Source organism: Nicotiana sylvestris, chromosome 2 (assembly GCF_000393655.2).
Source record: "Nicotiana sylvestris chromosome 2, ASM39365v2, whole genome shotgun sequence".
NCBI classification, from domain to species: Eukaryota; Viridiplantae; Streptophyta; class Magnoliopsida; order Solanales; family Solanaceae; genus Nicotiana; species Nicotiana sylvestris.
The window spans coordinates 6,574,781-6,596,684 of record NC_091058.1 but is presented as its reverse complement, the minus strand read 5'-3'; the positions used below and the strand labels follow the sequence as shown (position 1 = coordinate 6,596,684).

Sequence of the window (21,904 nt, the reverse complement as noted above, 5' to 3'; positions counted from 1 at the left end):
AATCAGTTAATTGTAGCACTAAACAAGTCAAGGAGCAGTGCATTACCAAAACGTAAAGCACCAATTACAAACTCAACCAGTAATACTATAAGTTCGGTAGCAAGTTCAGAATTTATAAACTTCAAATCCTAACTCCGCCTCTACTGCTAGAGTAAAAAAAGTTTAGACGATTCACCATTTTATCAAGTTATCAATTAGTACATATCATTGAGATTTTTCTGTAATTATTTTTTAAGTTATCCAATTGTGTAAATACTTTTTAAAACATAAGTATATAAAACATAAACTCAATACATTATGATATGTACTTATTCGATCTTTGAATCATCAAAGTGGTGAAATGTCTCTCTCACTTTTTCTTGTTCTTCTATGCATTATTGCATATTTAAGGAAGAAGGGAAAAAGAAAAAAGAATAAAACACAAACAGCTGAAATATTGCTATTTGCTTACCTTTATCCACCTAAAGGGGCGGCGAAAAAAGACAAACCATCTATTTTGTTTTTGATCGGTTTGATTGAGACCGTTCGTTGTTTAAAACCAATTACTTTTGCAATTTTGCACCAGCTCTACACATGCATGATGCATTCCGTTCCAATTCATTGATCCTAGTCATATTTTTAAACTTTATCAATTATTATTCTCGATTTTATGTAATAGTAATATGTACGATAAAATAATTTTTCCACGTCGATGAGTGACATGGAACATGGGACTTTCCTCTTAGTACACATCATCAATCTGTCATTTTGATTATATTAAGCTTAATAAGAAAAGAAAAAGGCTTCAGTTCTAAGAAGAATTTGGAGGTGTGGCCCCCGGCTTTGATATAGTGATGAGGGCATAGGCATAATGTAGACGCACGTCACAGGTTTGAATCCTATCACATGATAAGTGAGACTTGTTCAGTTGGTAAAGCACTTTCACTCACGACCGTTAGATCCTGAGTTCGAGTCACGCTGGAGGGGAGTGTGGAAACACTATAAATCCTCCTGAATTGGGAGGGATTAAAAAAAATCCTATCTCAGACAAAAACATGGTAACCCATTATTTATCGAGTTTCCCATTCCAAAGGATTTCCCTTACCTTGAGACCAGGAGTAAAATTAGCAAAGTTTTGCCTTTTTACCTTAGTTGACATCTTTTAAGCGCAAAGATGATTATGCCCTTTTATTACCTAGTTCCTTTTTGTCTCCCCCCCCCCCCTTACTCCTCTTTCCCTGTATCACTTACCTTTTCCATTCGTCATCTGTTTTGGGAAATTTGTCATGATGTTCGAGGACAGAGGACTCACTTGATACATCACAGTTCTCGCCTTCTCAGCTCAAACACAATAACTACAACTCAAATCCAAACAAATTTAGATTGACTTGTAGGGGAATTTAAGCTATTGTCAACTGCATTAAAATTCAAGCTAAAGTTTTCCAAGATCAAGTAATTCAACCGAACCAATTTTTAGGAAAACAGATTCAAACCATTGTGAACTCTGGCAATAAGACAGCTGACCACCTATCTAAGGAATTTTATGAAGGCATTACTCTCTTTAAAATAACATGTTGTACTATAAAGGAATTTATAACCAGACTTGTGACAAAGTAAAAAGTAATGTGCTCCTGGCAGTTTCTCCTTGTCAACTGCATAATCCTTAACAGTTATTGCGAAATAATTATCCGACTGTTTGATGACTAAAGCTATACTAGAGGGGCATGTGACTACTCATCACTCAAAAGGACCACCCATCTATGTCCAACTCACAATATTAGTAGGATTAACAAGTGGGGTTTTGTCATTTTCTCTCTACTGTACAACATGGTCATCAATTGATGATTATATAGCTATTATAATCCTACATTAACATATTGAGAGAATGTTTACTTATAGCAATGAGAATTTCCGATCCAGTCGAATTAAACAAAACACTCTCTTGTAGTCTTTAAGGAGGGGAAAATAAAGCTTAATACTACAATTCCGTGATCGGCTGCATAAGGAATGGAAATCGAAGCTGAAATTCTACAGAACAAAAGTGTAAGTTAAACTCACTTGTCAACCAGCTTTACTTTATGTGAGCATGCAACTTCATCGTCTTGTGTGTTTATCATTCTCATGTAGCCGCAACTGTTACTGATTCTCCTATAACATATGGCAGTAGTCAAGCTTGCTTTATGTGTAAAAAATTTGAAAGAGGAACCTTTACGTTTGTTCCATAAGGATTTACAGGATTACGAAGTCCCTAAGAAGTATAAATAGAGGGTAGTAGGTATCCTATTGATCAACTATAGATCTTGTATGAAGTATTCTATTCACTAGAGCACTAACCATTTGCTTCAAAGTTCAAAGTTTGTCACTAAAGAACCGGAATTAAGGGTATCCATCTTCATGTATGATTATTGTCATGCAGTCCTGAATACAAAAGAAAGTGTGTTTTATAGTTTTCCCTATCACCTAGTAGAGATTTCATGCTTCCAGGAACTGTATGTTGATTATGTCTACAAATTAGTAGATATTCAACTGCTCGAATTGTTTCTTTTGCAATAGAACTCACAACTTAATGTGGGACTTAGGAGTTAGAACCCTGCTAATTGAAGAGTATCCTGACCAAGCTGTATGTTCATATAAAGGTTCGCGAACAACTTTAGCTCTACATGAGATTCATTCTTGATACACTCCACAGTAGTTGTGATTCGCTTGTTAGGCAACAAAGGGTTGGATCCAGATATGTGTATGAAGGTAATATGATCCTAAAAGAATTAGTGCAGAAACAAAGCAATGCAGTTTTTTGTGCTCAACAAGATTTTGTTGAATAAATTAGTACTGAAAAACTTTGACTCTCCCCAAACGACCATAGTTACTCATAAAAGAATATCATTCAAAAACTTCGAATTAGCACGGAAATGAATCAATGCAATCTGATACAAAAATAACTCTTCTTAAATAAATAGTATTGAAAAACTTGACTCTCTCCAAAGGACAATAGTTATTCATCCAAAAGTGCTATTAAATAAAAAAACTATGCATGAAAACTTGGTTCAGTTCTATCTCTGACACACCATTTGGACCCATATTAGTTGAGAAACCAAATCCCCAAACATGTGGTTTTGCAACAAATTAGAGAGATGTTTTGATGTGACTAAAAGGATGAAGAAAGGGGTTCTTCAATACAGCTAACCGGCCTTAGTATACTTAAAATCAAAAAAAGGGTAAAATACGAATTAACTCCAGTTTTGGGATTGAGAAACCTCTTGACCTTCGAAATATACACAAGTGATTTAAATTATGCACAGTGACATGTAAACAACGCGGAATTGATACCTATTTTCTTTTTCCATTTGCTGTATATTTTAAAAAGAAGGTTCTTATGGTCTAAGGTGTGGTCTTTTAGGAGGGAAAAGGGCTTAGAACCAAAACTCGTTCCTCATTTTAATTGGGTGAGACAAACTTCTTATCCTGGAAAGAAAGCTGCACACTTCAGCACATACCAGGAGGAGATTATGAAAACATTTTTCAAATCAGTCTTCTCCTATTCTTGAAACTTTATAAGAACATTGGAGATAAATGGTGTAGCATGAGTACTTGTCATTGACCTCTAAAATTCTCAATAGGTGACAATGCACAGTGAAAAATTTGATTCAAATAAGATAGCTAAAATTCTTTGTCAGATCAAGCTAATATTGAAATACGAGATCCTACCGGTAATTTGTGTGTACAATTTCAGAAGTTAAGGAACTTGTTCCAAGGTCATATCTGCAAGTAAGCCAACTGAAAAACCACAATGTATCTTTCTTTAGGAGACCCTACCAAATCACTTGCAAGAAATAAACAGTACTGCACGTGCCTTCCAAAGCTTATTAGGAGTAACAACAACAACAACAACAGCCACCCAGTATAATCCCACTTAGTGGGGTTTGGGGAGGGTAGTGTGTAAGCAGACCTTACCCCTACCCTTGGGTAGAGAGGCTGTTTCCAAATAGACCCTCGGCATCCTTCCCTCCAAGAACTTCTCACCTTGCTCTTGGGGAAACTCGAACCCACAACCTCTTGGTTGGAAGTGGAGGTTGCTTACCATCAGAGCAACCCCTCTTGTCTCTTATTAGGAGTAAGATAACTTCAAATATCGTATATAGAAGTCTTCATGCATTTCCTATTGTTTTATTGTTTCCTATGGAAGTCACTTCATCAAAAAAAAATATCTGATACATTATTCAAAGAGAAAATAGGTCATGTTGGATATTGATTGGTTAATAAAGGGAGTAGCAGTAGCAACTACTTCTATGGGAATTCTCAAACATGGCAAAGAAAGTTCAGCGAGCAGGTCATACGTTGGGACTTAAAGGCTAGAGCAATAGGGATTTGACCACTAGGCCAGGGTTAGTAACTCCGTTTCAATTATAAACAGGAATCCAGCTAATATATGCAGTTTAATATGCTATGGTTATCCTGACAAAATTCATGTTTGAGTGCTGCTCTGTCAATATTAGATAAACACATTTCTTTTTTAATTTAGCTACAATAAAGCAAAACCATTTTTACTTCATGCAGAAAAAAGAAGAGAATTTGCTAGGCGAAGCATATGTAGTATCAGACAAACTGATCATGGAGGCAGACAACAAAGTCCATCCAATACCTGAGGTTGAAAGAACTTCAGAGGTTGAAAATGTTAAGGATCCCATTCAAGGTAGCAACGGAAAAGCTGAGGGTGAAAATATTTTTGAATCACCCTCAGTTGCCAAGGCTGTTGAAGAAATTAGCAGTTCAATGGAAGTCCATGTGTCAGTCGATACACCAAACAAGTCAGGCGAAGAGATGTCAGGGATTTCATTCCACTTTGGGGAGAAAACAGAAGACCAAAAAGTAGAAATCAGCTCAAATGAAAATATTTCTTCAGACGGATACACACAAAATGTAAAAGAATCAGCAACTAGCTCGGACAAGGATGAGGGATGCATGACACAAGAAAAACCCAATGGACATTTGACAAAGACAATCTCAAGTCAGATTGTACACATGCTAAGCTATGAAGAGAGTACCACAGGACATTTACTAGAGGATACAACAGAAAAAGAAAAAGTTTGTCATGAAGATGACAGCACAAAGCATGTACCTGATACCGACAAAGGAAGAGACTCATGTGAAACAATCATTGAAGGAAAAGAAGAAAAAGAGACAATGTCATCCATTTTAGAAAGAACAGAAGGGACAAACGCTGAAGCAATAAAATCACCTGGTCACACGAAGGATGAGAAAGCACTCAAAGATGAGAAAGACTACGATGATGATAGAAGTATTTTCATCTCCCCCCAAACAGAGTGCCAAACAGGAGAGGATGAGAAAAAAGTGACAGGAGATGGAGAGGGTGCAAGGAATCTGCTTGTTAACCCATTTGTTAATGTTGTAGAAGAAACCAGGTTAGATGATGCTGAATCAGATACGAGCAGGAAACATGGGGACAACTCAATTGAGAATGGAAACCAAGAAGCACATCAGTTTAACGAAATAATAATAAATACAACATCCAAGGACATTGATGATATTCAGAGCTCAGACATATTGGTATCTTCATTTACAGAAGAAAGAGAGGACATAGCCCCCAAAGAAGATACCAATTCTGCACCATTAAGAGATGTCATCAGAACTGTCTCAGAGAATGATACCAACACGAGCCGGCATGAAGAAGAAAACCAAACCAAGATGTTTGAGAATGCCGCTATAATTGATCGCAGAGCAAGTAAAGCAAATGAGTCTGAAAAAAACCATGTCCAAATTGTTGATGATTCACAGGTAGCGTGCGAGGAAAATGTGCAAAGGAAAACTGACCAGCTGGACATGCCAGAAGGCTCAAAAAGAGAAAGTAGAGATGACGAAGCATCAGAAATTGCAGCAGAAGGGCAGGAAATTGCTGAAATTCCAAAAGATAACAAGTCAAATGACATCCTTTTGGAAAATGAAGTGGAAAAGAATCTCACTGAACTCTTGCATGTCACTGGTGACGAGATTGGAAACTCATCTTTCGGGGAACTTATAGAGACAACATCCGACCATAAGCTTGATACAGCCACCAGTTCAGAAGATATCCATGGTGGTTTGAAGGGAAAATGCAACATGGATGACAATAAGGAAGAGGTAACTCTACTGGAAAAGATGAGGATCAAGCATTGTTACATAATTATTCTGTCCTATTAGTTCTATATGTGCAAGGAATTCACATCTGCTTATCTATTGAAAAACTAAGTGAAACTTTAAATTCTTCTTGCAGAATATGCCAGTTGTAGACTCGAACGACAAGACGAACAATGAAATTTCATGCAATACCAATCATGACGCTGTTGACTATCTAGCAGTTGAGGAAAAACTTGAAGAACCAGCAGTTGAAGAAAAACATGAAGAACCAACAGTTGAAGAGAAACCTAGAGAACCAGCAGTTACGGAGAAACATGAAGAACCAGCGATTGAGGAAAACCCAGCTGTGGAAGAAAAACTTGAAGAACCAGAGGTTGAGGAGAAACATGAAAAACCAGCAGCTGAAGAGAAACCTAGAGAACTAGTAGTTGAAGAAAAAGCTGAAGAACCAACACCGGAAGAACTAGAATTTGAAGAGAAACCTGAAGAACCAACTGCTGAAGAAATACCTGAACAATTAGTAGTTGAAGAGAAATCTGAAAAACCAGAGGTTAAAGAGGAGAAGTCTGAAAAGGTAACTCTCTTGGAAAAAGTGAGGATCAAGCACTATCACAAAGTTTATCCATCCTATTAGTTCTGTATGTGCAAAGATTCGTATCTACTTATCAATTGAAAGATTAAGTGAAACTTTAAATTCTTCTTGCAGAATATGTCAGTTGTAGATTTCAATGAGAAGACTGACAGTGAAATTCCATGCAATACCAACAATGATGTTGCCGACTATGTATCAGTTGAGGCAAACCTTGAAGAACCGGTAGTTGAAGAAAAACCTGAAGAAACAACGGTTGAGAAGAAACCTGAAGAACCATCAATTGAGGAGAAACGTGAAACACCAGCATTTGAGAAGAAACCTGAAGAACCAATAATTGAGGAGAAAACTGAAGAACAAACAATTGAAGAGGAGAAACATGAAAGGATAACTCTCCTGGAAAAGGTGAGGATCAAGCATTGTCACAAAGTTTATCCATCTTGTTAGTCGTGTATACGATACAATTTACATATGCTTACCTACTGAAAGACTAAGTAAGACTTTAAAGTTCTTCTTGCAGAGTATTCCAGTTGTAGTCCCGAACGACAAAACTGAAAGTAAAACTCCAAGCATTACAAACAATAATGCTGCTCACTTTTCAGAAGTTGAGGAAAACCCTGAAGAACCTGCAGTAAAAGAAAAAACTGAAAAACCAGTTCTTGAAGAGAAACCTGAAGAACCAACAGTTGAAGAGAAATCTGAAGAACCAGTTGAGGAGAAACCTGAAGAACCAACAGCTGAAGAGAAACCTGAAGAACCAGCAACTAAAGAAAAACAAGTGCTAGTAGGGGAGGAAACAGCTGAAGAACTAGCGCTTGAAGAGAAACCTGAAGAACTAACGATTGAACAGACAGATGAAGAACTAGTTGTTGAAGATAAAACTGAAAAACCACCAAATAAAGAGGAGAGACCTGAAACGGTAACTCTCCTTTAGCAGTGTCACAGAGTTTATCCATCCTATTAGTTCTATATGTGCAACGAATTCATATCTGTTTATCTATTGAAATACTAAGTGAAAATTCAAATTTTCTTGCAGAATTTGCCCATTGCAGACTCAAAGGACCAGACTGACAATGCAATTCCATGCGATACCAACAATGATATTGCTGACTATGCAACAGTTGAGGAAAAACCTGAAGAAACAGTAGTTGAAGAAAAACATGAAGAACCTGCAATTGAAAAGAAATTTGAAGAATCAACAGTTATGGAGAAACCTGAAGAACCAGCAGTGGAAGAAAAACCTGAAGAACCAACAGTTAAAGAGGAACCTGAAAAATCAGTGATGGAAGAGAAACCTGAAGAACCAATTGTTGAGGAGAAACTTGAAGAACCAACTGTTGAAGAGAAACCTGAAAAATCACTGATTGAAGAAACACCTGAAGAACCAATATGGGAAGAAACACCTAAAGAACTAGCATTTGAAGAGAAACCAGAAGAACCAGCAGTTGAAGAGGAGAAACCTGAAAAGGTAACTCTTTTGGAAGAGGTGAGTATCAAGCATTAGCACATAGTTTATCCATCATGTTATTTCTGTATGTGCATCGATTCACATCTGCTTATCTATTGAAAGTCTAAATGAGACTTTAAATTCTTCTTGCAGAATATACCAGCTGTAGATTTCAACGACAAGACTGACCGTGAAATTCCATGCGATACCAACAATGATATTGCTGACTATGCAACAGTTGAGGAAAAACCTGAAGAACCGGTAGTTGAAGAAAAACATGAAGAACCTGCAATTGAAAAGAAATTTGAAGAATCAACGGTTATGGAGAAACCTGAAAAACCAGTGGTTAAGGTACAACCTGAAGAACCAGCAGTGGAAGAAAAAGTTGAAGAACCAACAGTTAATGAGGAACCTGAAAAATCAGCGATGGAAGAGAACCCTGAAGAATCAATTGTTGAGGAGAAACTTGAAGAACCAACTGTTGAAGAGAAACCTGAAAAATCACTGATTGAAGAAACACCTGAAGAACCAATATGGAAAGAAACACCTAAAGAACTAGCATTTGAAGAGAAACCAGAAGAACCAGCAGTTGAAGAGGAGAAACCTGAAAAGGTATCTCTTTTGGAAGAGGTGAGTATCAAGCATTATCACATAGTTTATCCATCCTGTTATTTCTGTATGTGCGACGATTCACATCTGCTTATCTATTGAAAGACTAAATGAGACTTTAAATTCTTCTTGCAGAATATGCCAGCTGTAGATTTCAACGACAAGACTGACTGTGAAATTCCATGCAATACCAACAATGATGTTGCTGAATATGTAGCAATTGAGGAAAACCTTGAAGAACCAGCAGTTGAAGAAAAACATGAAGAACCAACAGTTGAGGAGAAACCTGAAGAACTAGCAGTTGAAGAGAAACCCGAAAAACCAACAATTGAGGAGAAACATGAAGAACCAATAGTTGAGAAGAAACCTGAAGAACCAGTAGTTGAGGAGAAACCAGAAGAACCACTAATTGAAGAGGAGAAATCTGAAAGGGTAACTTTCCTAGAAAAGGTGAGGATCAAGCATTGTCAAAAGGTTTATCCATCTTATTAGTTGTGTATGTGCGACGATTCACATCTGCTTACTTATTGAAAGACTAAGTGAAACTTCAAAATTCTTGCAGAGTATGCTAGTTGTAGACTCGAACGACAAGACTGACAGTGAAATTCCATGCAATACCAACAAAGATGCTGCCCACTTTCCCGAAGTTGAGGCAAACCCTGAAGAACCAGCAGTTGAAGGAAAACCTAAAGAACCCGTTGATGAAGAGAAACCAGATGTACCAGTGGTTGAGAAACCTGAAAAACAAATGGTTGAGGAGAAACTTGAAGAACCAATGATTGAGGAGAAATCTGACGAACTAGTCGAGGAGAAATCTCAACAACCAGCGGCTGAAAAGAAACCTGAAGAACCAGCAGCTAAAGAATCACTTAAAGAGCTAGCAGGGGAGGAAACAACTGAAGAACTAGCACTTGAAGAGAAACTTAGAGAACCAACAGTTGAAGAGAAACTTAGAGAACCAACAGTTGAAGAACTAGTTCTTGAAGATAAACCTGAAAACCCAGAAAATGAAGAGGATAAACTTGAAACAGTAACTCTCCAGGAAAAGGTAAGAAACAAGCAGTGTCACAGAGTTTATCCATCCTATTAGCTCTACATATGCAATGAATTCACATCTGTTTATCCACTGAAAGACTAAGTGAAACTTTAAATTTTTCTTGCAGAATTTACCAATTGCAGACTCAAACGACAAGACTGACAATGCAACTCCCTGCAATAACAACAATGATATTGCTGACTCTGCAGCAGTTAAGGAAAAAACTGAAGAACCAGTAGTTGAGGAAAAACATGAAGAACCGGCAACTGAAGAGAAATCTGAAGAATCAGAATTTATGAAAAAAACTGAAGAACCAGCGGTTGAGGTAAAACCTGAAGAACCATCAGTGGAAGAGAAGCCTGAAGAACCAGCGGTTAGGAAAAATCCTGAAGAACCAGCAGTTAATGAGGAACCTGCAAAATCAGCAACGGAAGAGAAACCTGAAGAACCAATTGCTGAGGAGAAACTTGAAGAACCAACTCTTAAAGAGAAACCTGGAAAACCAGTAATTGAAGAAACACCTGAAGAACCAACACTGGAAGTAACACCTAAAGAACAAGCAGAGAAACCTGAAGAACCAGTTGAAGAGGAAAAAACTGACAAGGTAACTCTTTTGGAAAAGGTGAGCATCAAACACTGTCACAAATTTTTGCCATCATATTAGTTCTGTATGTGCAACAATTCACATCTAATTATCCATTGAAAGACTAAGTGAAACTTTAATTCTTCTTGCAGAATATACCAGTTGTAGATTTCAATGATACGACTGACAGTGAAATTCCATGCAATACCAACGACGATGTTGCTGAAGACGTAGCAGTTGAGGAAAACCTTGAAGAACCATCAGTTGAGGAGAAACCTGAAGAATTAGCGGTTGAAGAGAAACCTGAAAAACCAGCAATTGAGGAGAAACGTGAAGAACCAATAATTGAGAAGAAACCTAAAGAACCAGCAGTTGAGGAGAAACCTGAAGAACAAACCGTTGAAGAGAGACTTGAAGAACCAACAATTGAAGATGAGAAACTTGAAGAACCAACAAATGAAGATGAGAAACTTGAAAGGGTAACTCTCCTAGGAAAGGTGAGGATCTAGCACTGTCACAAAGTTTGTCCATCCTAATAGTTTTATACGTGCAAGACTTTCAGATCTGCTTATTGAAAAACTAAATGAAACTTTAAATTCTTCTTACAGAATATGCAAGTTGTAGACTCCATCGACAAGACTGACTGTGAAATTCCATGCAACACCAACAATGATGTTGCTTACCATCCAGCAGTTGAGGAAAATCTAGAAAAAACAGCAATTGTGGAAACAACTGATGAACCAGTGGTTGAAGAGAAACCTGATGTACCAGCGATTAAGGAGAAACCTGAAGTACCAAATATTGAGCAGAAACTTGAAGAGTTAGCAGGAGAGGAAACACATGAAGAACTAGCAGTTGAAGAGAAACTAGAAGAACCAATTACTGAAGAGACACCTGCAGAACTAGTTATAGAAGAGAAACCTGAAAACCCAGCAGTTGAAGAGGAGAAACCTGAAACAGACGCTCTCCTAACGAAGGTCAGGATTAAACATTGTCACAAAATTTATCCATCCTATTAGCTTTATATGTGCAAGGAACTCACATATGCTAATCTATTGAAAGACTAAGTCAAACTTTAAATTTTTCTTGCAGAATATGCCAATTGTAGACTCAAAGGACAAGATTGACATTGAAAGTCCAGGCAATATCAACAATGATGGTGCTGACTATCCAGAAGTTGAAGATAAACCTGAAGAACTAGCAGTTGAAGAAAAACATGAAGAACAAGCAATTGAAGAGAAGCCTGAAGAACCAGCAATTAAGGAAAAAGCTGATGAACCAGCAGTGCAAGAAAAACTTGAAGAACCAGCTGTGGAAAAGAAACCTGAAGAACCAGTGGCTACGGAGAAACCTGAAGAACCAGCAATTAAGGAAAAAGCTGATGAACCAGCAGCGCAGGAGAAACCTGAAGAACCAGCTGTGGGAAAGAAACCTGAAGAACCAGTGGCTACGGAGAAACCTAAAGAACCAGCAATTAAGGAAAAAGCTGATGAACCAGCAGTGCAAGAGAAACCTGAAGAACCAGCTGTGGAAAAGATACCTGAAGAACCAGCAGTCGAGGAGAAATTTGACGAACCAGCAGTTGGAGAGAAATCAGAAGAACCAGTAGTTGAACAAACACCTGCAGGACCAGCATGGGAAGAAACACCTAAAGAACTAGCATTTGAAGAGAAACCTGAAGAACCAGCAGTTGAAGAAACACCTGAAGAACCAGCAGTTGAAGAAACACCTGAAGAACTAGCAGTTGAAAAGAACCCTGAAAAAACAGCAGTCGGAGAGAAACATGAAAAAGTAACTCTCTTGGAAAAGGTGAGGATCAAGCACAATCACAAATTTTATCCATCCTATTAGTTATGTATGTGCAACAATTCACATCCGCCTGGTGGAAGATTAAGTTAAACTTTAATTCTTCTTGCAGAATATACCAATTATAGAGTTAAACGAGAAGAATGACAGCTCAACTCCTTGCAATACCAACAATGATGTTGCTGACTATCTAGCAGTTGAGGAAAAACCTGAAGAACCAGCCATTGAGAAAAAACCTGAAGAACCAATGGCTAAGGAGAAACTTGAAGAACCGAATGTTGAGGATAAACCTGAAAAATCAGTGATAGAGGAGAAATCTGAAAAACTAGCAACTGAAGACATACTTGAAGAGCGAGCAGGGGAGGAAACACCTGAAGCACTAGCAGTTGAAGAGAAACCTGACGAATCAGCAGTTGAAGAGACAGTTGAAGAACTAGCTATTGAACAGAAATCTAAAAAAACAGCAACTGAAAAAGAGAAACCTGAAGCCGTAACTCTCCTGGAAAAGGTGATCAACCACTGTCACAGGGATTCCTTGCTCTATATGTGCAAGGAATTTACATCTACTTATCTATTGAAAGATTTAGTGAAACTTTAAATTCTTCTTGCAGAATATGCCAGTTGTAGATACAAAGGACGAGATTAACAGTGAAATTCCATGCAATGCCAGCAATGATGTTTCTGACTATCCAGCAGTTGAGGCAAAACCTGAAGAACTATCCGTTGAAAAAAAATATGAAGAACCACCAGCAGTTATATTGGAGAAACCTGCAGAACTAGCAGTTGAGGAGACACCTGAAAAAACACTAGTTGAAGAGAAGCCTGAAAACCCAGCAGCACGGGAAGAAACACTTGAAGAACCAGCATTGGAAGAAACACCTGAAGAACCAACAGTTGAAGAGAAACCTGAAGAAGTAGTAGTTGAAGAAAAACTTGATAAACCAGCAACTGAAAAAGAGAAACCTGAAAAGGTAACTTTCTGCGAAAAGGTGAGGATCAAGCACTACCACAAAGTTTGCCAATCCTAATAGTTTGTATGTGCAAGGAATTCACATATGCTTATTTATTGAAAGACTAAGTGAAACCTTAAATTCTTCTTGTAGAATATGCCTGTTGTAGACTCAAATGGTAAGACTGGCAGTAAAATTACATGCAACACCAATAAAGATGTTGCTGATAATCCAGCAGTTGAGGATGAAGAACCAGAAGTTGAGGAGAAACCTGAAGAACCAACAGTTGAAGAAAAACCTGAGGAACCAGCAATGGAAGGAAAACTTGAGAAACTGGCAGTTGAAGATAAACTTGAGGAACGAGCAGTTGAACAGAACCCTGAGGAAACAGCAGTTGAACCTGAAGAACCAACAGTTGAAGAAAAACCTGAAGAACCAGCAATGGAAGGAAAACTTGAGAAACTGGCAGTTGAAGATAAACTTGAGGAACGAGCAGTTGAAAAGAACACTGAGGAAACACCAGTTGAAGAAAAACTTGAGGAACCAGTAGTTGACAAAAAAGCTGAAGAACTAGCGGTTGAAGAGAAACTTGAAGAACCATTAGTTAAAGAAAAGCCGGAAGAACAAAGCAGGGAAGTAACTGAAGCTCCCATAAAAGAGGCAAAGCTTAACCAGAATGCAAATGAAGCAAGCAGCAGTCTGCCAACAGCTATTCTAAGCCATCCGCCTGCTCAAGGGACAACAATGACCAACCCAATATTGGGAGAACCAATTAGTATTGACAAACCTAAAAACGTGCAACAGCTAGATTCTCAAGAAATATCAGAAATTGATGAGGCAATGCAGAGAGATGAAGATAACATAAAGCAGAAGGATGAGGCTTCTTTCACTGAAGAGCAGAAGTTTACACCACAGAGTGAGTAATACTAGTTCACAGACATGCTTTCCCTATCCAATTGATTTTATTTGCAATGGAAAATGGTGATACTCTTTAGAGAACAGATCCAAGAGATTTAACCATAGTATCACTCGCAAAAAGTAGAAAAAACAATTATAAAAATGGAACCAATCTCTAAAAGGAAGCTGAAATGGAGAGAAGCACCAGAGACAAGCGCCTTTCTGGTTTGGAGAAACCTTGAAAAAATAGAATGCACATCCACAGTATTTAGCAATAATGATCATCTATCATTACATACATGAACATAATTAATTTATTACTACATGGATATAATAAAGAAATCCTATGATATGCTGTTGCTAAGATATTAGGACTAGCAGCATTCATTAAGTCGTAAATTGCTATATGAATGTAACAAGCACCTTTTTGGGGGTTCAAAGATTTCTAGTCACTTCAATAATGACTAGATGTGGTATTAACATCTACTACCGACATATTGCAGGTGATGAAAATCAAAATACTTCGACAGGGGATAGTTTCTTAAATAAGAACATGTTCGCTGAAGGTGAAGCTGTGCACATTAATAGTCAAGAGGATCTAATCAGGCAAGAAATTTCAGGAAGCACAAAATCTGAGATAAATCCAAATTCAAGTAAAGGAACAGAAAGTGAGGCAAGTGATATTGCTAATAGAGAAGGATCAAGCAGACTTGGTTAAGCAAATAATTTAGTTGCTCTTCATCCTTATTGTTCTAAACTTGATGAGCTACTTGGTTATGCAGGTAAACGAGCATCCAGAAGGACCAGAAGTACCAAAACAAAGTGATGAAAGGGGGAAATGTATAGTACAGAAGCAAGAAGATTCTGTTCGCAACCTGGAAGAACTGTTTGTTGAAGAAAAAATGAGATCTTGTGAAGAGGTTGAAACAGAGGTATTAAATGATCTGGCTTCTATTAATACTCTGATCTTTCCTGTCCATAGACTAATGATAGCCAAAACTATAACTTCAAACAGATAAACAAACTTAAAGATATAAATGCTGGTGATGGAACAAATAAAAACATTATGGAAAAAGAAGAAAAGACCCTGGACAAAATTCTGACGTCCACCAAAGAAGAAATTGGTACCAAGAACTCTGAAGAAGGCCAAGTGCTTTCAGAGATTCCCAGTCAAGAGGTTAAGTGACCATAGAAGCCTGTTCTTTATTCATATATGTAACTCGCAGATATAAAGATGCATCCTCTCTTTCTACTAAAATCACTTAAATACCCTCTTTTTCAAATCTGCAGAACTTTCAACAAGCTAATTTAATCAGAGATGAAGCTTTATTGAAAGATGAGCGTGGAATCGAGAACTTCATGGTAGTTTCTTCAGAAGAAATTAGCTGTGAAGGCTCTATTGAAAAGGTAAACGAAATGAGAACCTGAGAATGAATCAGCCAATTAACATCAAGGCATTCATATGGCAACCATTCACTGAGGGTCTTAAGTTTATTGCATGCATATGAATTCTCGTGCCACCTTGTCTTTCTGGAAGAAACATTGAAATTCAAGTCTGAAAGTATTCGAAGTATACAGTTCTTAGTAACTACTAACTACTATAAATTTAAAGTTCTCCGTACAAAACAAAATAAGTCTTCACTTCCTTTCCCAGAGTTTTTGTTTATTTTGTAGTTATTGCATAAAATGGGAAGCAATGCATGATAAGATGATATATACAAGAAATAGAAAATTAATTCTCTGCTGATAGAGTATATTCCATTGCACAAATGTAGACCATCTTTGATCTTTTATTTGTTTATTTATTTATTTTGTTCGAGGCTGTAACAAGTGAGACATCCTAGTATCATTGGGATTCTTATGTGCGACTTTTGAAAAATAAGCCGAAACAAAAATTAGCCAAATGCTGACAAATGGGTATGACTTATTTTTCTGAAAAAGAACTGACCATTGACATTGCAAATCGAGTATTCCTTTGAGTCTTTGAAACAATAAGTTGCAAGGGAAGGTTTAAGCAAATTTCAAATATTGCAGCTAGATGCCTTCATGCATTTATTCTAATCATTTTATTGGTTTTCTTCGGCAGACTCTTTAACATTGACAAAAAGAAAGAGATTCTTCTTGGAGAATTATCAGTTAATAAAGGAAGAGGCAGTGGAAACTCTTTCTGGGAGAAATTCCAAAATATGACCTTAAGAGAATTCACATGACGTTAAGCTAGAAACCAAGGACTTAAACCACTAGGCCACGGTAACTGTATTTCAGTTATAAACAGGAATCTTGCTAAAATTATAAGTCCCAAACCTCATCATGTAGATATCTGTTAACTTGATATAGTGCTCGGCAGTTGACAATTACTAAAACCACCTGGAGATTAAGATATGAACACCTTCTTCTCTCGTTAGAATGATTCTTAAATGCATAACTCCTTGTCCTTTTCTCACCAGTGTATGAAACATACTAAACAATGGTAGCACTCAAAATATTCTGAGCAATCACGATCATTGTTGCAGAACAGTTGAGCATGTGTAGTAATCCTATGCGAGATGAAACCAAAAGAATTTCACCATCCTATTAGTTCCGTATGTGTAAGGAATTCACATCTACTTAGCTATTGAAAGACTAAGTGAAACTTTAAATTCTTCTTGTAGAATATGCCAGTTGTAGACTCGAATGACAAGACTGACGGTGAAATTTCATGCGATACCAACAATGATGTTGCTGACCATCCGGCAGTTGCAGAAAAACTCGATGATTCAGCAGTTGAAGAGAAACCCAAGGAATGGATCGTTGAAGAGAAACTGGAAGAAACAGCCATTGAGGAGAAACTCGAAGAACCAGCAGTTGAGGAGAAACCTAACAAACCAGCGGTTAAAGAGACACCTGAAGAACCTGCAGTGAAAGAAACACCTGAACAACCAACGGTTGAAGAGAAACCTCAAGAACCAGCAATTCAAGAGAAACCTCAAGAACCAACAGTTGAAAAGAAACCTGAAGAACCAACAATTGATGAAGAACTTGAAGAGCCAACAGTTGCGGAGAAACCTGAAGAACCAGCAGTTAAAGAAAACCATGTAGAACCAGAAGTTGATGAAAAACGTGAAGAACCACAAGTTGAAGAAAAACATGAGGAACCAGCAGTTGAAGAAAAACCTAAAGAACCAAAAGTTGAGGAGAAACCGGAAGAACCAGCGGTTGAGGAGAAACCCGAAGAACCAGCAGTGAAAGAAACACCTGAAGAACCAGCGGTGAAAGAGACACCTGAGGAACTAGCAGTTGAAGAGAAACCTGAAGAACCAGTAGCTGACAAAAAACTTGAGGAACCAACAGTTGAGCAGAAACCTGAAGAACCAGCTGTTGATGAAAAAGGTGAAGAACCGTCAGTTGAAGAAATACCTGAGGAATCGGCAGTTGAAAATTTTGAAGAAGCAGCAGTAGAAGAGAAACCTGAAGAACCAACAGTTAAGGAAAAAACTGAAGAAGCACCCACTGAAGAAAAACCCGACGACCAAGCAGTTGAAGAGAAACCTAAAGAACCACCAGTTGGAGAAGAACCCAAAGAACAAAATAGGGAAGATACTGAAGCTGCCACAGAAAGAATTGATGAATCTGGAACACATATAGTAGAGAAAGAAAAAGCTTTGATTGGAAAACAGACAGAATTGTTTGTCGAAGAAACAACGAGACTTTGCGAAGAAGTTGAAACTGAGGTATTAAGTGGCCTTCTATCAATGCTTTGATAATCTTTCACGTGCCTAAACTGGTCATAACAAAACCTATTCCTACAAACAGATAAAAGAACTTAAAGATGTCAATGCTGGTGATGGGACAAATAAGAATGTCCTAGGAAAAGAAGAAACGACTCCAGATGAGCTTCTAAAATCAGCCAAAGAAGAGATGGCAGCAAATAACTTTGAAGAAGGCAAAGTGGTTTCAGAAACCCCCAATCAAGAGGTTAAGTGACCACACAAGCCTGTTTCCAATTCATATATCTAACCCCCAAGGTAAAACAGAAATGCTTGCTTTCTCTCTTTCTTCTAAATCACTGGATTGCTCTTTTTAATTTCTGCAGAACACTCAGCAAGCCAATCTGACAACAGAAGAGGTTAAAGACACGCATGGAGCAGAGAACTTCATTGCACTTTCTTCAGAAGAAAAGAGGGTGGAGGACTCTATTGAAAAGGTAAATGAACAAGACCTTACAATAGATTAGCTGATTAGCATCTACTGAGAATCTATGATCACATAAGCCTGTTTCAAATTCATATATCTAACCCAAGCAAGGTAAAATAAAAATGCTTGATTCTCTCTTTTTTCTAAAATCACTGGATTGCTCTTTTTTAATTGTGAAGAACTTTCAGCAAGACAATCTAACCCCAGAAGAGGTTAAAGACACGAGTGGAGCAAAGAACTTCATTGCACTTCCTTCAGAAGAAAAGAGGGTGGAGGACTCTACAGAAAAGGTAAACAAGCAAGATCTTACAAGGAATTAGCCGATAAGCATCTACTGGGAATCTATGAGTTTGTTGCATGCTTATGAGCCTAGAAGTTAAATTTTCCTGCTGCATGATATTTTCAGAACAACAACAACTAAGCCACAACTCCAAGTTAGTTAATGTCACAAATCCCTAGAGGAATATATTATTCTCAGTTTATGTTCCCTTCTGCAACGAGAGGATTGAGGAGATGTTGCTGTGAGAGCACTATGTACAGACAACTGCATGAAACATTTCATATAAGCAGGCAGAGTATGACATGAATGTCGATTTGCAACCTGCTACAAGAAACAAGCAATTCTAAATTTTAAAAGTTGGAACTAAATTATAACAGTAGAGGAAATAAGTTATAGAAAAACTAGCAAAACAGAACTTGATGTTTCCCCCTCCAATACAACCATTAAAGAAGCATGAATAGAACTTACGAATTATCTCAAGTTGGCAGCATATGCACTGCAATCATGTTAAGTCGCGTCATGCAATCCTGCTAGCAGTCTCCAGAAATTTCTCTATTTCCTCACCCTTTCAGTTATTTCTGAATACCAACCAAATTAGAAATGACTCATTCTACAGGTTGAAAGCTCTGATATTGGGTTCCAAAATCATAATAAGGACAACACAGCTGCAGATAAGCTTGAGATACAAAACAGAGAAACAGATATTGGCCATATGTTCGATACTCCGGTTGAAAAAGAAACAAATGGAAGAAACAGTGAAAAGATATCTGAATCCACACAAGAACTTATCCATCAGGCAGCTGAGATTTGTGAAGATAACGAAGCAGCAGTAGTTACGTACACCAATATGTTACAAAGCTGTGCAGATCCACAGGAACAACTGAAGCATCAGTTAGCTGAGGTATGTGAAGAGAAACAGGCAGTGGGAATAGCAGACACCAATTCTTTACAAAGGTCTGCAGACCATGAGAAGCCTTACAGTGCACCTGTTCAGGAGGTAAATTGTAATTAAGCTTTTTGTACCATGCATCAATTGATTAAATGTTAACCATTTCCTTTTTCTCCTGTATTTCATAAAAAATTGCTAATGTTGACTGGTCAAATTCCAGATTATTGACAAATCAGAAACAGAGGATGTTTCCTGTGCGGATTGCATTGAAGAAGAAAATAGCATCAGCACCAAACAGGAGAAGTTAAAACAGGAAGAAAATCCAGAAGTGAAGACAGATGAAAATTTTGACAAGAGAGAGGAAAACCAAAGCATAATGGTTAGAAACTGGATGCATTTATCATACATCTTCTTAAAAATGTGTGGAAGTTACCTATATCAGAAAAAATGTTTTTTCTGTAGATGTCAGAAGGAGCTGAAATGGATGATTACAAGCAGCATATAAAGTACAACATATGTGCAGTCATGAATACAGAAGAGCACACTGAAGATTCACCTGCTGGAAAACAAACATCCGAAAAACTAGAAGAACTGGGAAAAATTAATATCGATGACAACAACAATGTTAATCATGGAAGTACTGAGATAGACCTCCCAGAAGAGGCTAAGGAATCAAAGGGCGAATGTGTTATGATGGAAATCAAGACTCCAATTATAGAGGTCAGATTAAATAGCGCATCTATCTTCCATTTCAATATTTTACCTGCATGATTTGATCTGTTTTACTCCCTCCTGTAAGGAGGTTGCTGGCAGAAAATGACTGAACTCAAACTGCATAAAATATTCAGCACATAGGTTAACGAGAGAAAACAAAGTATTGATGTAAATAAAAAACTTGAATCATATATAGTAAATTGTTCGCTGGATACAGACTAACTTAAAATATACAGACATTATAAGGACAGTCAATAAAACTACTCTAGGAAAGATCACTAAGATGAAATCCCCATCTGCCACAGCTGGCTAAAGAAAAGTCTACTGAAGCCAACCGATGTCCAGGATGTCAAAGATGGAAAAGGCAAAACTAAAAAAATAAAAAAGCTAAAAGGTACAAGCAAAAATACATTCTTCCAATCTTTGCTTACTCCCCCCTGCCTCCTTCCCTGTTTACTTTACAATGTACACATTCAATCAAGATTCCTGACGGTAAAATATGAACTCACAGGAGGAACAAGAAGATTTAAGAGAGAGCACTGGCAAAGATTCCTCAAGCAACAACACAACACATGTGCAACAAGAGAAGGGAACAACAATAAGTGAACCTGAAAAAGGAACTTTGAAACCTTTTGGATCAGAACAAAAACCAGCAGCAGGTCTTGAAGAGATGATAACAAGCAATGGAACAAAAGAAACAGAGAAAGAAGAAAAGACTGAAAATATTCCAAGTGCCCAAGTAGGATGTGAACAAGAGGAAAAAACAAGAGATGAATGGGAAGAAATAACAGAACATTTCACATCATTGGAATTCGTTAAGGTTTCCGAAAAGGAGATAGCAACGGATAACATGGTGAGCAATGTAACTAAGCAGATACAAGAGCAAGCAGCATATCCTTTACTTGCATTGGAGAGGGTGGAAACTGAACCAACAGGCAGCACGGATGTCAATGGCACGCCCAAAGACAGTGTTACCCCACTAGCGCAACTGGGTGCAATGGCCAAAAGTAACCAGCACATGCAGGGAAAATGCAAAACTTCAGAAACAGAAGAGGATCAGGAAAATTACAAAAACGAGAAAGGTGTGGAATGTGATTTAAAAGAAGCACCAGAGGAATCCAGATCAAGAGAGACACAAGCTAAGGCCGCACTTTCTGACCTTCTGCATGAATCAGTAAAAGAGACATCAAAAATGGAGGAAAGTTTGACTGAAGAAAAAGCGGTAATGATCAATAAAGAAGACCTGCAGGCACACAAAACTGAAGAGTCTGAAGATGAAGAAGAAATAACTGATAAGGAAAAAGACAATGACAAAGATGAGGAAGGAAGTCAACAAACAAGAGAAGAGTCATGTTCTGAAGGTCCAGTCATTGTAGAAGTCTCGAGAGATGCTGATATCAGAGTTCCTCACAAGAAACATCAGAATATATTGTCAGGAGTTGGATCAAAAGTCAAGCACTCAATTGCAAAGGTGAAGAAAGCCATCACTGGTAAATCCTCTCAGAGCAAGCCACCATCACCCAAATAAGATGATAAAAGATGATCATGACTTTACATAATACAAAGTCATAAGTTCTCGAGAAAAGTAAGTGAAAAGATTTTTCAGCAATTCAAGTTCTCAATAATGTACAAAAGTTTGTCCACAATGTGAAATCTTATTGTATTACAGTATTAGGGATTCTTTAATTATCAAATACATGGTGGCAACTTCTCAATGACAACTCCAGTAATATAAAGATCAGAGCACTGAACCAACCCAACTACGCCACACAGTAAGTATTAGTTTGCCCCCCACCAAAAGAAAATTTATAACTTACTTT

General features: G+C 37.6%; 1 protein-coding gene and 1 long non-coding RNA gene across 8 annotated transcripts; one reads left to right on the top strand and one right to left on the bottom strand.

Moving 5' to 3' along the window:
- The first annotated feature begins 1,815 nt into the window (after positions 1-1,815).
- On the top strand, positions 1,816-21,799 carry LOC104218754 (uncharacterized). 7 transcript variants are annotated; one of them, XM_070167651.1, is made up of 28 exons: positions 1,816-2,022; positions 4,534-6,114; positions 6,248-6,685; positions 6,818-7,105; positions 7,221-7,619; positions 7,737-8,186; positions 8,301-8,777; positions 8,892-9,206; positions 9,319-9,804; positions 9,920-10,414; positions 10,528-10,872; positions 10,984-11,352; positions 11,468-12,184; positions 12,294-12,689; positions 12,793-13,170; positions 13,285-14,047; positions 14,532-14,701; positions 14,811-14,960; positions 15,044-15,205; positions 15,319-15,435; positions 16,680-17,738; positions 17,821-17,982; positions 18,101-18,211; positions 18,381-18,491; positions 19,098-19,478; positions 19,591-19,749; positions 19,833-20,090; positions 20,596-21,799. In XM_070167651.1, the coding sequence occupies exons 1-28, from the start codon at positions 1,987-1,989 to the stop codon at positions 21,610-21,612; spliced, it is 11,790 nt and encodes a 3,929-aa protein (XP_070023752.1). In that variant the 5' UTR covers positions 1,816-1,986; the 3' UTR covers positions 21,613-21,799. The 7 variants fall into 7 exon arrangements, with proteins under 7 accessions (XP_070023752.1, XP_070023753.1, XP_070023754.1 ...); XM_070167652.1 differs by having other exon boundaries at positions 7,209-7,619; positions 9,920-10,396; XM_070167653.1 differs by having other exon boundaries at positions 7,209-7,619; positions 12,793-13,152.
- On the bottom strand, positions 17,599-19,091 carry LOC138886479 (uncharacterized). Its single transcript, XR_011405212.1, has 2 exons — positions 18,950-19,091; positions 17,599-17,810 (listed from the first exon to the last, which is right to left on the bottom strand). It is a non-coding gene; the product is annotated as an uncharacterized lncRNA (long non-coding RNA).
- Positions 21,800-21,904: the final 105 nt, after the last annotated feature.